The sequence below is a fragment of the Molossus molossus genome, unplaced genomic scaffold (assembly GCF_014108415.1).
Source record: "Molossus molossus isolate mMolMol1 unplaced genomic scaffold, mMolMol1.p scaffold_m16_p_5, whole genome shotgun sequence".
NCBI lineage: Eukaryota > Metazoa > Chordata > Mammalia > Chiroptera > Molossidae > Molossus > Molossus molossus.
Window position 1 is genome coordinate 7,123,763 of NW_023425388.1, and position 13,408 is coordinate 7,137,170.

General features: G+C 52.6%; 1 protein-coding gene across 3 annotated transcripts in view; it reads left to right on the forward strand.

Moving 5' to 3' along the window:
• C2CD2 (C2 calcium dependent domain containing 2) overlaps positions 1–5,303 on the forward strand; it is a 47,362-nt gene extending 42,059 nt beyond the window's left edge. For 2 of the 3 annotated variants that reach the window (XM_036243360.1, XM_036243361.1), the window contains one exon: positions 4,333–5,303. In XM_036243360.1, coding sequence (XP_036099253.1) covers positions 4,333–4,553 — 221 coding nt within the window. In that variant the 3' untranslated portion in view covers positions 4,554–5,303. Of the gene's footprint in view, positions 1–1,833; positions 1,871–4,332 lie in introns of all 3 variants that reach the window. The other variant, XM_036243362.1, reaches the window with a different exon arrangement.
• The last annotated feature ends 8,105 nt before the right edge of the window (positions 5,304–13,408 follow it).

Genomic DNA, 13,408 nt, shown 5'->3' on the forward strand with positions numbered 1-13,408 from the left:
CTCACCGAGGCTCCATCAGCTCCCTCCTCCATAACGGGGTGCGCCCACCTGCCAGGCAGCAAGGGGACCCCGGCGAGGAGGACAGCACTGGGGCCTGAGCTGAGCGGGAGCGACAGGTGTGCCTAGTGTAGGTCCTAGCTCCCCAAGAGTGTAGGGGGCAGAAAGTCCCAGTCAGGAGCCTGGTCCGCTGTCCTACCTTGGCCTCTCTGCTCCTCTGACTTGGTGCCGTGGACCGTGCTTCTCAGACAGGGGATTGTGCCCCAGGGGACATTAGCTGTGTCTGGAGACAGTTTCCTTGTCACACGGAGAGTAGGGGTGCTGCTGGCTCAGGGGTGCTCTGGGTCAGGCATGCCACTCAGCACCCTTCAGTGCAGAGGATGCCCTTCAGCAGCATCCCATGGCCCCCCCTTTGTGGGTCCGAGGTTGAAAACCCGTGGTGGGGGGTCTGTGTTCGCTACTCCGTCCCATTTGCTTCATGTCTCTCCCCCGTGACCCACCCTCTGGCCGGAGCGGAGCAGGGACCCGCGTGGGAGGAGTGGAAAGTTAGGAGGAGAAAGAGAGAAGGGAGGATGATTCCTGGTGTGGTGTCCAGACCATGTGATGAAGATGGGCCTATTCTTGTTTCACCGCTGTGTGGCCTTGAGTAGGTCACCCTGCAGACCGGGGCCGGGGACCTGCGCACTGACCTCTGGTCCCAGAGCGGCCTGGTTGCCAGCCCACAGGGCAGCACACGCCCCTCTAGCCTGGTCTTTGGGGCGCGGGCCACCCCAGGGAGCTCACGCAGACCCGAGGCAGGCAGGTGGGTGCCGGGCAAGGTAGGAAGCAAGGAGGCGCAGGATGGGGTGCCCCTTCCCTCCCTTCATCTCCACTTCTCGCAGGACCCAAACCTCCCAGCCCACCTTCCTGGTCCATGCTGAAAGGCACCGCAGGTCCGTTCAGGGTCCACTGTTCATTCCCCCTCCTCCTCCTCTGCTTTTCCTTCCAGAGAACCCTTCCCTTGGGTTTCATCCTTGCTCTGCCGTGGCCACCCCGCTCCATTCCTGTCACCAGCCAGGTGGATGAAACCCTCCAAAAAGGCATTTTGGGGGACCGAGGTGCAGACAGGGGCTCTTGCTCCGAGCACCACCTGAGGGTTGGCACTGGGGCTGCTGCGAGCATGTGATCCCGGGCAGGGCCGACCTGAGGCTTCACCAGGGACAGAGCAGCGGTGTTTAAGCTGCTGCTTCCTCCCGGTGCCTGCTGAGCGGTTTGCACTTCGCCTGTGTATGAGACGGTGCCAGGACCCCCGACAGTCCGCGTTATGGGTGCCAAACAGTTTTTGTTTTCCACCAACATTTTTTGACCCCGTGATATGGGGAGTGGGACTGTGGCCTTTTCTCTCGTTTTTCAACGAAAGTGTATTGTTTGGGCCGAAGAGCCCGCGTATGTTCCGCCCGAGGATCTGTGCCGGGTTTGCGAGCCCGGCCGCCTTAGGTGGGCTCCCGGCGTTCTGCTGTATGCAGGTGCGCGGCCGGGGCGGGGAGCTTTCTCCCCAAAGCGAGGCTTATTTCCAGCTCCACAAAGTATTGGCGTGGTTGCCCAACAATGGGAATGTCCTCCGAGCGACCGAACTGTGCACTTGCAAGTGGCTGAGATGCTCACCAGGTCGTTGTGTGTTTTACCACAACAGAGGACAAACGTACTGATGTGAAGCGAAGCTGCCCGGTGTCCTGCGCAGTAACTCCGTGTGTGTGTGCGATGTCGGTGCTTCGACACTCACTGTCTTTCATTCTTACTTTGCTCTTGCTTACTTGTTACTCCTCTTCATCTCGTGCTCATTCCCTTTTCCTTAAGAGGATCGCTATGCCAACCAGAATCAATTGCCTGCACAGTAAGTTATTTTTGTCTTATACATACATATTTTTTAAATGTAGCCTTGCTGGGAGAAAAGCGTATGCTGTGACATAGCAGGAATCTGTCCCTGTCCCTGTCCGTTTTCCCCTCTGTCCCTTTCTAGTTTTACTTCCCGGGGTACTAGTTCTCCCATATCCCTCCCGAAAAGTGCCCCAGTCAGGTTCGCGGAGCGCCTCTGTCTCAGCCGGTCTGGGGCGGGCATGTCTGTTACCTGATGGCACAAAATAGCCTCACTGGGACGGACGGACGGACTGTCCCTACTTGTCCTCTGGGCTTGTGAAGCGGTCACTGTTATAACCAGCCCGCTGTGGTTCGGCCTGAAATCCGAGACTGCAGTTTAGAAGGTGATTTGGTCGCTCTCCTACCGATCAGGCTTTGAGACAAATTCTTCAATGAGCTGTTTATGTCCGTTAGACTTTGTGGGAACAAAGGAACACAGTTACTCAAGCTGTCATTTAGAGTAACGTTTAAAGTTCCTTCCTATCTTGTTTATGCTTCATTCTCTTTGTGATTTTTTTTTTTTTAACTTGGCTAGAAGCAGGGAAAGATCCCCCTCCTCCTTTCTGTCCCCCATGGAAGATTTTGGCTGCGTGCCTCACACTTCGCGTGGCCCGTGGCCCGGTTTCCCCTTCTTCTCGGCTGTGGGGGGTCCGGGCTGGCGTCCTGCCGGCTGGCGTGGAGGGGTAGCCTGGCAGGAGGGAGCGCGGCCCAGACGCCCGGCTCCCCTTCCTGCGGACGTTCCCGTCAGCAGAGGTGACAGGTCCTGGTGCCACCATTCCTCACTGTCGGTCAGGGTCCTCCAAGGGCCGGAACCAGTATTCCAGGGAACTGGCCCACGTGACTCGGGGTTGACGAGCCCCAAACTGAGGGCGCAGCCCCAGGCCGGGGCTGGCGAAGCAGTCGGGCAGAACCCCTTTCCAGGAACCTTGGCTCTCGCTGTCCGGGCGTGTAGTTGACTGGATGAAGCCAGTCCAGTGCCAGGGTGACCGTCAGTGTGGCCCCTGGCGTAGCTGGTGGCCACGCCCACTGAGGGCCTTCACGGCCACCCCGAGGTCAGGTCCGATGGGCTCACGGTGCCCAGGCCACGCCGGCCCAGGGAGCTGAGCGCACAGATCGCCAGTGGGGTTTGCCCAGGGAGCGTGTCGCCCGCCTGCCGCCAGCCTCCCCCACCGCGGAGGGGTCGAGTCCTCCTGCCACTGTTCACCCCGAAGGTAACTGTGATGTCGTGGCCAAGTTGAAACAGACTAACTTTTTTAAATTGAGAAACGGTGATGGAATCACCTCTGTTGATGCTCATTGTTCTTCCTGTTCAGGGAGTTAAGCTGTGGGCCCTGGAGAAAGGTTGGCCTCGTTACAATGTCCACCCCTCCCACGCCACCAGCGTGCCTCTCGAGAGCCTGACACCACTCCAGAAGGCCTACGGAGTCCATGCGGGGTGCAGGCTCTGCACGTGGCATCCTCTGAGGTCGCCGTCTCACCCCCACACCCCCACACTTTGAAAAGACATGGTGGGCATTTTGTTGAAGAATTTGTCTGATCTGTCTGTCAGGAGGAGAACGAATTAGCTCTCAAGCTCCCTCTGTGATCTGCAGGTCTACTCTCTTATTTCAGAGTCACTGACACCTACGTGCAAGTGGTCATGAATTTCACGGGCTCGCTGCACGGGCCCCTGACCTCGCTGGGGCTCGGTTAACTGGATGCCAAGCTAATCTGGGAAAGTGTAAGATTAGTGAGCTCTGTTGCCGCATTAGCTTGCATTTCATCTTGAAGGATTCCCTGCTGTTGAGATTACTGTGGCTGCTGCTAATTTTCTTGCGTTCCACATCCCGTGACCTGACGCTGCATACAGGTCGGTCGGACCGTACGCTGTTGAGATCTGGTAGCGCAAGCACAGTCAAGTAACAGATGTCTCCTCTGACAGCTCGATGTGGAGTCATAAAAAATGTTACTTCCCAAAGGAATAAATGTGTAACTTTCCCGAGAGAGCGAACACCATTGTCCTCAGGGTCCTTAGTGTGGCTTTAATAGCAAGGCCATCCTTTGGGGGGCAGTTAGTACTGCTTTGCCATTGACAATCTTCCTAATAAAGGAGGGTCGGGGGTGGGGGCTGAGGGGACCCCCAGGGCTAAGGCGAGGACAGCCTGCCGCCGTCTGGTTCGACTAGAGTCAACGATATAAATGGCCTGCCCCGGACACCAAGGGACAGTCCAGCCCACTGCTTCGCCTTTCACAATCTTCCTGTCATTTCGTCTTGTGTTTTGCACAAGCCAGATTCCAGTCGTTTTTCTCACGCGAACAGTGAAGGCACCCCGCGGTGATGAGCTGCTGCTTAGTAGAATAATCCACGTTTCCTCTTTTCTTTTTCAAGCTGGCCTAGTCGGTCCAGTGTTCCTGTCCCTCCCAGCCCCGCTGACCAGCCCCTGTGCTTTGCTCTTCCAGGAGGCCTTTTAAGGAAAGGCGCAAAGCTGTTCTTCCGCCGGCGCCATCAGCAGAAGGACCCCAGCCTGAGCCAGTCCCACAATGACCTGGTGTTCCTCCAGCAGCCAGAGGGGCCCCGGAGGAAGGGGGCCACGCTCAGCAGGATCCTCAACAAGAAGCTGCTGTCCAGGCACAGGAGCAAGATCTCCATGAATGGCGTCCCCGGGGACCCCAGTGTGTAGGCGGAAGAGGGCAGCCTCCTTCACGGTGATGCTGGAGATGGGGACCCGCCGCCGACCCGCCAGGCGGAGCGGGCGTACCCGCAAGCTGTCCGACGCCCGTGGTGGGCTTTCTCAACAGTGTCATCTTTTAAAGGGGAAGAAAAGTCTGGGTCTCCAGCAGCAGTTTCGCCAGAGAGAACTGATAAAACCTGTTTACCACCAGAAGTCGAAGGAGACCAGAGGGCCCCGCCACGCGGCTGTGTCCCACTCTTAAGAGCCGGAGTCCAAACTGAGAAGAAATTTACATTATGAACCAAGGAACATACCGCAGGGGGCGCGGATGGGGCAGGTTTGGGGCCTCAGTGTCACCCACTCTCTGCTCTAACGGGTATTATCTGGGTCAACGCCTGGACCACGTCACAAGGAGAAGACGACCCTGTGTGCGGTCCCTGTGAACGGAACGCATAGGTCACCTCTTCTGTGCGCCTGCTCAGGAGAGAACAGCGCAGATGGCCCCGAGTGCAGAGCGGTGGGACACGGGCTGATTTTGGTAGATGGAGAAATGACGTCAGGCACGGAAACACTATAACAAATGTAGGAAGACATTTGCCTTTGCTATTAGCCATAGAACTTGAAAAATTATGCAAATACTAAATATATCCTATGCATATGATGCTGAACACTTTTCTAAGTTTACTTTGAGCCTATTTGCAAGTGGGAGATATATAGGTTCTTACATGGTTTTTACATTTTCCTTGTAGTGTAAAAGGCGCTCTACCTACCAGTGGAGCCGTCGACGCACGGACTTTCCCCCTGTCCGGCTCTTTGGAAACACGTGCAGCAAGCCCCCCCGACGCACTCGGGAGCAATAGCGACAGCTCAGAGACCGTGGCACCCACACCCGCATACCTGGGTTTGCTTTAGTCCGAGGTCCGTTTGCCAAATATTGCCAATCGCTGGAACACAGTACTTTTAGGTCAAAAGAGGAAATTATTTTATGTCTCAGGTGTGAGTCTTAGGAATGGAAGTTTAATTCAAAAATAGGCCAGGCTTGCATCCAGTTGCTTTCAGGAGCCCGTCTGAATTCTACTGTGAACACTACTTGACACACTTGGGGGTGGGGGGGCGTGTTTTGATTTCCAGTGGAAAAAATGATTAGCTTGCTGTACCACTTGAATAGCCCACGTGTCTTTCAAAGCACTGCCACATCAGGACACCACGTGGGTCCATTCACAATCGCCGACGTTGGTCCGCTCCTAAATGTGCCATTTAGGGGTGTTGTTGTTAAACAGGCACTGTCATTAGGGTAAACGGTTCTGATGGCTTCATAAGATTCCTTGTCCTCCAACAAGATTTAAAAGGCTATTGTGAAAACTTGACTTTGGTCACAGATGTGAAATTGGGGGGCTCCTTTGGATGGGCGCTTTCGTTAACCCTTCAGCATCGACTGCAGGGGTAAGAGAGCCGTTGTTGAGCTAAAACCTTTATAAAAACCAATATTATAAAATTTATTTCTTTCTTTGGAGGGAGGAATTAGAAGACTACATTAAGCATTTTACTTCAAAGTGCACATTTAAAAATTCTTAGGTGTCCCAGGAATTATCAAGTGACTGTAAAATGACTTTTCCCACCATACTTTGTTTTTAAAGATTATAGTCCATTGTGAAGCATTGCACAGTAGCCCCTGGCATTACAAAATATATTAATAACCAAATCATAACCACTACAGGTCTTTTTGGGACAGATGGTCACTTTAATGTTTTGTTGTACTTGGAGGATTTCTGTTCTTCCTCGTGGTAGACATGCAGCATGCAAGGGTGAATTCCAAGAGGACATGCTGTGTCCGAATCTAAGACACAGGTCAGAAGTTTTCCATACAGCTCTATGCTTGCTTGCTTCTGAGATTCAGATGGACTCAATTTATTCCAGTGTGAAGGTGTCCGAGTTTTAGATTGAGTGTTTCTCACCCTCAAAACAACAACAACCCACAATTGTCGAGCCATTGCCATCTCCAGGTGGACCGCAGAAGCATCCTGTTCACTGGTCAACGTCTTCATCAAGGGCTGTGCTCTCTCAACTTCCTCGTGACTTGACACCTCTCCAGGATCCTGGGAAAGTGCCGGGTGGGCTTGGTCTCGCCCTCCTGCGCGAAGCGACTTGACAGGGACGAAGAGAGCGTCGTCATGGAGACCCAGCTTTTCTTGGTGTCAGTTGGGTACGCCTGAGACGCCCGTCCACTGGAGTACGATCCGGAAGCCCACCCTCCAGGCCCACGCACCCTGCCTCCGTGGTAACCTTTCCTGAAGTTACGGAGGATGCTGACGTGCAGGAACAGGACAAAATGACACCAGGGTAGCACCGAGAGACAAGGGGCTGTGTCGATACTGTGAACATTTTTTTTTTTTTTTCTCCAAGCTGTGTATCCAGGTTTGTTTTTTAATAGTGTAGGGTATTTATGGTAAAGTTGACATCATTCAAGTTAAATATCAATTACGATTATACACCGGATACAAAACACGCCGATTGGTAAATCACCGATTCCCCTTCCGCACGCTGGCCTGAGGGCTTTCGTTTTTGTTGTTTGGTCTTGATGGGATTTTTTCAGAGTGGTATTTTGAAAGTGATTCCTCATGAACACTAATCGTAACGTGTCTGTGTGTCTGGAACCAGGAGCCCACGCTGGTTCTAACGGGCCGGCACCGTCTGTGCGCTTTGCAGGGCGCCGGTGGACTTCGTGGGCCAGGAAGAGGGGCTTTAATGCAGCACCGACAAGGGGACCCGGCTCGTCGGGCTGTTCAAAACCAGCCGTGGGGAAGGTTTAGACAGAGTGCTTGATCCAATTCCAGCCTCCAGCCGATCTTCAAAACCAGCCCTTGCCTCCTGGGATGGCTACCAGGCCAGCTGCTGCCCACCAGTCACAAGTGAGAAGCCTGTCGAGATTTTCGACTGGTGGTTCTGGCCACGTCTATAGAAGAAAAGTTGTACATTTTCTTCTTGAGCGGAAGAGAAAGATTCATTTGCACTGCTGCCAACTGCGGATGTTTTCTGAGTAATAATCTCTCGGCCCTGGGAACCTCAGAGTACCAGCCGGTGGGCGCCGGGCGCCGGAACACTTACCTCTACCAGATGGAAAGCAGGCCTCGCGTCGGTGCGGACCCTGCCGCCCCCGCCCCGAACTGCCAGGGCATGACCACCAAAGCACGTGGCACAGACCACGCCCCGCTAACTCCTGCACACTCAGGTTCCCTCTGGTTCCTCTTTAGCATCCACCCCTCCTTTACCTGAGGAGGCATCAACCCGCCCAGTTCGCCCAACTTCCCACTGACTAGTCAAGTACCCTTTATAGTTTAGGCTTGGACTTTTTCTGCCCAATGTCACACTAAAGCTAGATTTTTTTTTTTTTTTTTTAAAGAAAATAAAAAGGTTTTCTAGGTATGTGGAAAGGTTTGGCTTGTGATGTAGTGCGCTGATGAATTTACATGACAATGATTGTATTTCTTGGTAGCACTTTAAAAACCGATTCCAGTCCTGCACCAGGTTCATCTGATGTGGCTGGAACATGAATGGTCTTTAAAGAAATAAATGTACACACGGAACCCTGAAAACTGAGTTGTTTTTGCCAAGTCCTGTGCTGGCTGGAGCTCCCCCATTTCTGAGGGGCTCAGAACCAGGGTCTTCGTCGGGTGCCTCAGCCGTGACCACACCCGACCAGCATGGTCGGCTGGTGGGAGAGGCTTCCTCCTTGCTCACTGCCTGGCAAAGGACCTACCTCCTAACATGCTCTTGCATGATTTGACTTAAAAATCTTAGCACCATTTTTGGTCTGGGGCTAAACCACTTACTAGGAAGTCAAATGTTTGCATGAGCTCTCGGGTCATGGTGAATTGTGGGAGCTACCAAAGTCTACTTGGCCTGGTCCCCCAGCAGCAAAACCTGGCACAAGGTGGCTGTGAGACAGACCCTTCACAATCCCCTGAGACCTGAGGGGCGCAGTCCCCTGGGGGTGGAGCTGTTATCCATCCATTGACCCTGCTGTCAACACTGCCCAGCCATGGCCCATGGGTGAGTGCAGAGCGTGGGGTCAGAGCAGCTGCCAGGCGGCCACGGAGGGACGGCGTGTGCACCTGCACGGGCCTCACACCAGTCGCTGGTGGGGTGGAGCAGCTGGGTCTGGAGTAATGCACAGGAAGCAGTGTGCCAACAACCCCGCTGGCCTCTCTCCATCCAGGTCGCCAGTTTCTGTTCCCCTCTCTCCCTGCTGCACCCAAGCACAGTTTTCAAAGAACAGGTGCACCGGGGGAATTACCAGACTCCCCAGCTCATGCCCAACCCTTCCTCTCAGCTGTCCTGACCTCACCTGTCCCAGACAGATCCACAGCCTTGCATTTCAGGGTCAGGGTGCACCCACAGAAAGCCCCAGCCATTAGGGGGCTCGGACTCTGGACTCAAGGTGAGAAGGTGGCGATAGCTGTTAAACTGAGGTGTTCCAGGAGTGGGGTGGAACTGCCGCTTCCTGTGTGGCCTGGGGTCCACTTCCTGCGCCGCTCCAGGAGGAGACGGTGGCCTTGCTGGACGCCCACACTTGTCCTCATCCAACAGCTTTCCTCGCCTGATCTACCTGTTGCCTCCAGGTAGACCCGAATTCTTGCCAGTCCTGTCTGCATGGCCCAAATTAGTCTACTTCCCTTGTGGTCATTCTGAGTGTGTACCCCTGGTCAACAGCATGCACCCCTCGCTTCCCTAATGTTCTAAGTACACCCAAGCCCTGCCTTCTGCACGAAGTGGCTCCAACCACCAAGGGCGACGCTGGGTGAGCTGGCACTTCTGTGAGCATCCGTCAGGCCCTCTCGGCCCTTGTCCCCTCCTAAGGTTGATCCCCAGTGCGAATGTAAGTGCCCACCTGACAGATGTCAGCCGATGGCACTATGTAAGCGCACACAGCTTATACCCATCCCACTCACAGGGCCAGGGTCGGGACAACCCGGCACGGGGGGCATGCACATGCTGTTTTTGACCCCAGTCATCTTTACAGGTAGGTGCTGTATGTCAATGCACCACGTATTTAAAAGAAAAGGCAGATCACTCACCACGGGGGCTGGATACCAAGTAGATGACCTAGTGTAGTGCCCTCCCTGAAGAGAAAGTGCCAGGGCAAACCCTCTTCCCAAGGTGACCTGCAAGCATCAACTTTGACACGTGTACCCAGCTCACCTCGGCTCCGCACTCTGTCCAAAATGCAAATGCCAGGTTGTGCCCTATAGGTGCCAGACATTTAAAACTATCGTGTTATCATTAATATTAATAAGTTAAAGTTAGATGCTTAGCTGCCTTAAATATAGGGTATATACTTGATATTTTATACAAAAGCTAGAGAAAGACTTGAGATCACAGCGATACTAGCTAATACTAATTGAGCACTTACTATGTGCCAAAAATTTTTTTTCAAGTGCTCTTTGAGATAACCCCATGAGTTATGATTTAGCCCAGCTTTACAGATTGGGAGGAGACACAGACAGGTTAAGTAGCATGCCTCGAGGTTCCACAGCAAAGTGGCAGAACCAGAATTTGAGCCCAAGCTGTCTGGCTGTATGTAGAGTCCATATTCAAAGCCACCGGTCTCTACTACCTTGTGTTGAATGGAGAGAACAGGATTTACGGCTGCATGTGGTCTTTTCTGAACTTTAGTGTCAGCTCCGTTACAGGAGAATAGTGTGATGTGAGAGACAATGCTTTGCATATAGCAGGCTTTCAGTGATCTGATGACTTCTCTTTATCTGGATGGGAAAATCAGCCAGATTGAAAACAAAAGCTAGGGGGTATAGAGAAGTGGTTTAGGATCCATATGTCCATAATACCCGATAGTAACGGAGTTTTATACTTTATACACACACACACACACACACACACACAATCTGTTTATTTTTAAGATAATAAATCCCCTGCTGGGGATGGAACCGCAACCCCGGCATGTGCCCTGCCCGGGAATTGAACCGGGATCTCTTAGTCCATGGGATGATACCCAATTCACTGAGCCACACCGGCCAGGCTGGAGTTTTATACTTAAATTAACGAAGACCAGAGTTGATGAGATGTGTCCGTTGGAAAGCACATGTCTAAGGCAGGCCAGTGTCCGGGCTGGGGGCATCACCCCCACCCTGAGGTCTCACAGTAACAGTAGTAGAGTGCTTGCATCTTTTTTTTTTTTTTTCAAATATTTTTTCTTTATTGATTTTTAGAGAGAGAGAGAGAAACACTGATGAGAAAGAACCTCCATTAGCTGCCTCCTGCACGCCCCCCACAGGATCGGGCCCACAACCTGGGCATGTGCCCTGACCAGGAATCGAACCAGCGACCTCTTGGTGCATGGGTCAATGCTCAACCACTGAGCCATACCAGCTGGGCTGAGTGCCTGCATCTTAATGCCAAGCTGGTCTCTGGGAAGAATAGTGTTTGTTATTAGGAAAACCTACTAATAATAATGGAAGCTCTTCTGTTTATACCTTTTAAAATTCCCCCAACTTATTTTTTAAAATTTCAAACCTACAGAATAACCTATAAACCTTTTACCTAGATTCACCAATTTTGTTTGAGATATGTTTTACCCTAAATTCTTCAGAATGTATTTTTCTAAGAACAGAGCATCCCCATAAAATACATTCAACACAATTTTCATGCTTAGAAAAATTTTCAGTGATGCAATACTATTATCCAGTACCAAGTCCATATTCAAATTTCTCCAGTAATATCCTTTATAAGTGGCTTTTCTCTTTTTCTGCTTGGGGTTCAAAGATTGTACATTCATAGCATCAGTTGTAATCAACAATTTGACACTTGAAGCAACAAAATTTTTTCACTTAAAATTTTGGACATAAATCTGTCTCAGACATCATTCCAGCCTTCATAGAAGGAATATACTGAACACAGAATTCTTTAGAAGAGGCAATGATGTGACTGAACCCCAGCCCTGTGCTCAATGCCTTGCTATGAGAAATGGCTTGATGTGGATTGATCTCATCTACTTTGTTTTTTGCTTTTGCTGTGACCTGTCAACTTTTCTGTAAGTGACCTGTGTCTATGTATGCTGGTACATATTTAGGATGCAGAGGCCCAGAGAACCATCCATCTGGGCATTTGGGAATTTCGAGTGATGTCACTAGAAGGATGGGTGTGTAAGTGTGTGTGTGTGTGTGTGTGTGGTGCACATTAACAGTAGAGGTCGGTTTGTACCTTTAGAGATTGGGGAGCATTTGGGCAAAGACCTGAAAATGAAGAGATGGTAGTGGCAAGCCTGGGAAAGGGTCCCAAGATGGAGGGAATGGGTCCCCAAAACCCCATGAACCTGTTTGAGGAGCAGAAAGCAGGCTCGACCAGTATGAGCAGGGCAGAGGTGCGAGGCACAGGTGAGGTGATCAAGAAAGGTCTGGAAGGCTGTGGTCCAGACCTACTGTAAACGCCATTGGGAAGTCACTGCAGGGTGTCAGGGAGGACAGAGAGATGAGCCCCGAGCAGCATGACACTCCACACCTTCCCCTCCAGCAGTCAGCCTTCCGCCTGTGGATTCCCTTCTGATGGGGGCTGAGGACTAACCTGATACCTGTACCAACTCATACGAGTGTACCCGGCTGTTGGATAAATCCCCTCTATCTCAATTTATTCTCCCACCAGGAAAGGATGAGACAGCTGGTTCTCTAAAGTCTCTTCAAAATAACGCTGATACTTTTAAAATCTTTGCTAATATAATAAAAATGATCTCACTGCAATTCACTTTTTCTCTTATTACAGCAGTTTCCCTTAACCTTAAAAGCCATTGTATTTTCTTCGTTGTGAACCGCCCACTGACTTTTTTTCCCCCTATTGGGTCGTATTTTTAATTGATTCATAAGAGCTTTACATGTATGAGGGAAATGAGTCCTCACCCATATCAATTTCAAATAATGTCCCCCCAGTTAATCACCTCTCTTTGGCATTATTAATGGGGGTTTTGGCCAGGCAGAAAGGAACAAGGCAGCTTACTTCTCTGAGTCTGAAAGGCTGGGACTAGAGTAAAAGGCTCTCTAGTCCCTTCTATTTCTAATATTTTGTTTCCACACTACATTTGATGGAGGGGGACAAGAGGCCACGCAAGCCCCCAAGCTTGGCAGGAGAAAAGGGGGCAGAAACACTCGGCGCCACGGAGTGGTCTGGCCTCATCTGGCTCCGACCGGGGCCAAGGTGCGACTCTGGGGCTGCCCGCTCAGCAGCCCACTCCACCGGGATTCACGTGCCCGGCTCTGCCACTCGCCAGCCAGCGGCCGAGAATCGCCTTCCCGAGCTGGCTGGGGGCGGGACACGCACTGACCTTTACCGATGGGCTAGAAAGACGGCCAAGAGTCGCAGCAGCCTGTCAGCTAAAATTCACAAGTTATTATTGGGCAGCAAACCTCAGGCCCGATTTAAAAAAACATTCGACCCCTTCTTCAACCCAACCCCCCAAAAGAAATCAAGGCTCGACGTCGCCACTGGAAGGGTGAAGAGGGCTGTGCGAGTCCTCCGTGCGCACCTCTGCTGGGGTTGCGGGGTCGGGCCAGGCCACGCGGGGAGGGATGGCGCGTGGCCGCCGGACACCTCCTCCTGCTCCGGGGGGAGGGCGGTCGGAACCCGGCCCTGTTCTCCGGCCGCTCCAGCTCCACGCAGCCCGCTCACCCCGTGCCCCCTTCTCCCCAGTCCACGCCCTTCGCTCCCGGTCCACACTGCCCGCCGCTCCGTCCACGCCGCCGCGTGCAGGGAGCCGCTCCGGGGCCGCACCGCCCGCGCCGCCTCCCCGCCGTGAACTACAACTCCCACAATGCCCCGCCGCCGCCCCCCGGCTTCCGGTGCTGCGCAGTTTCCGGAGCGGA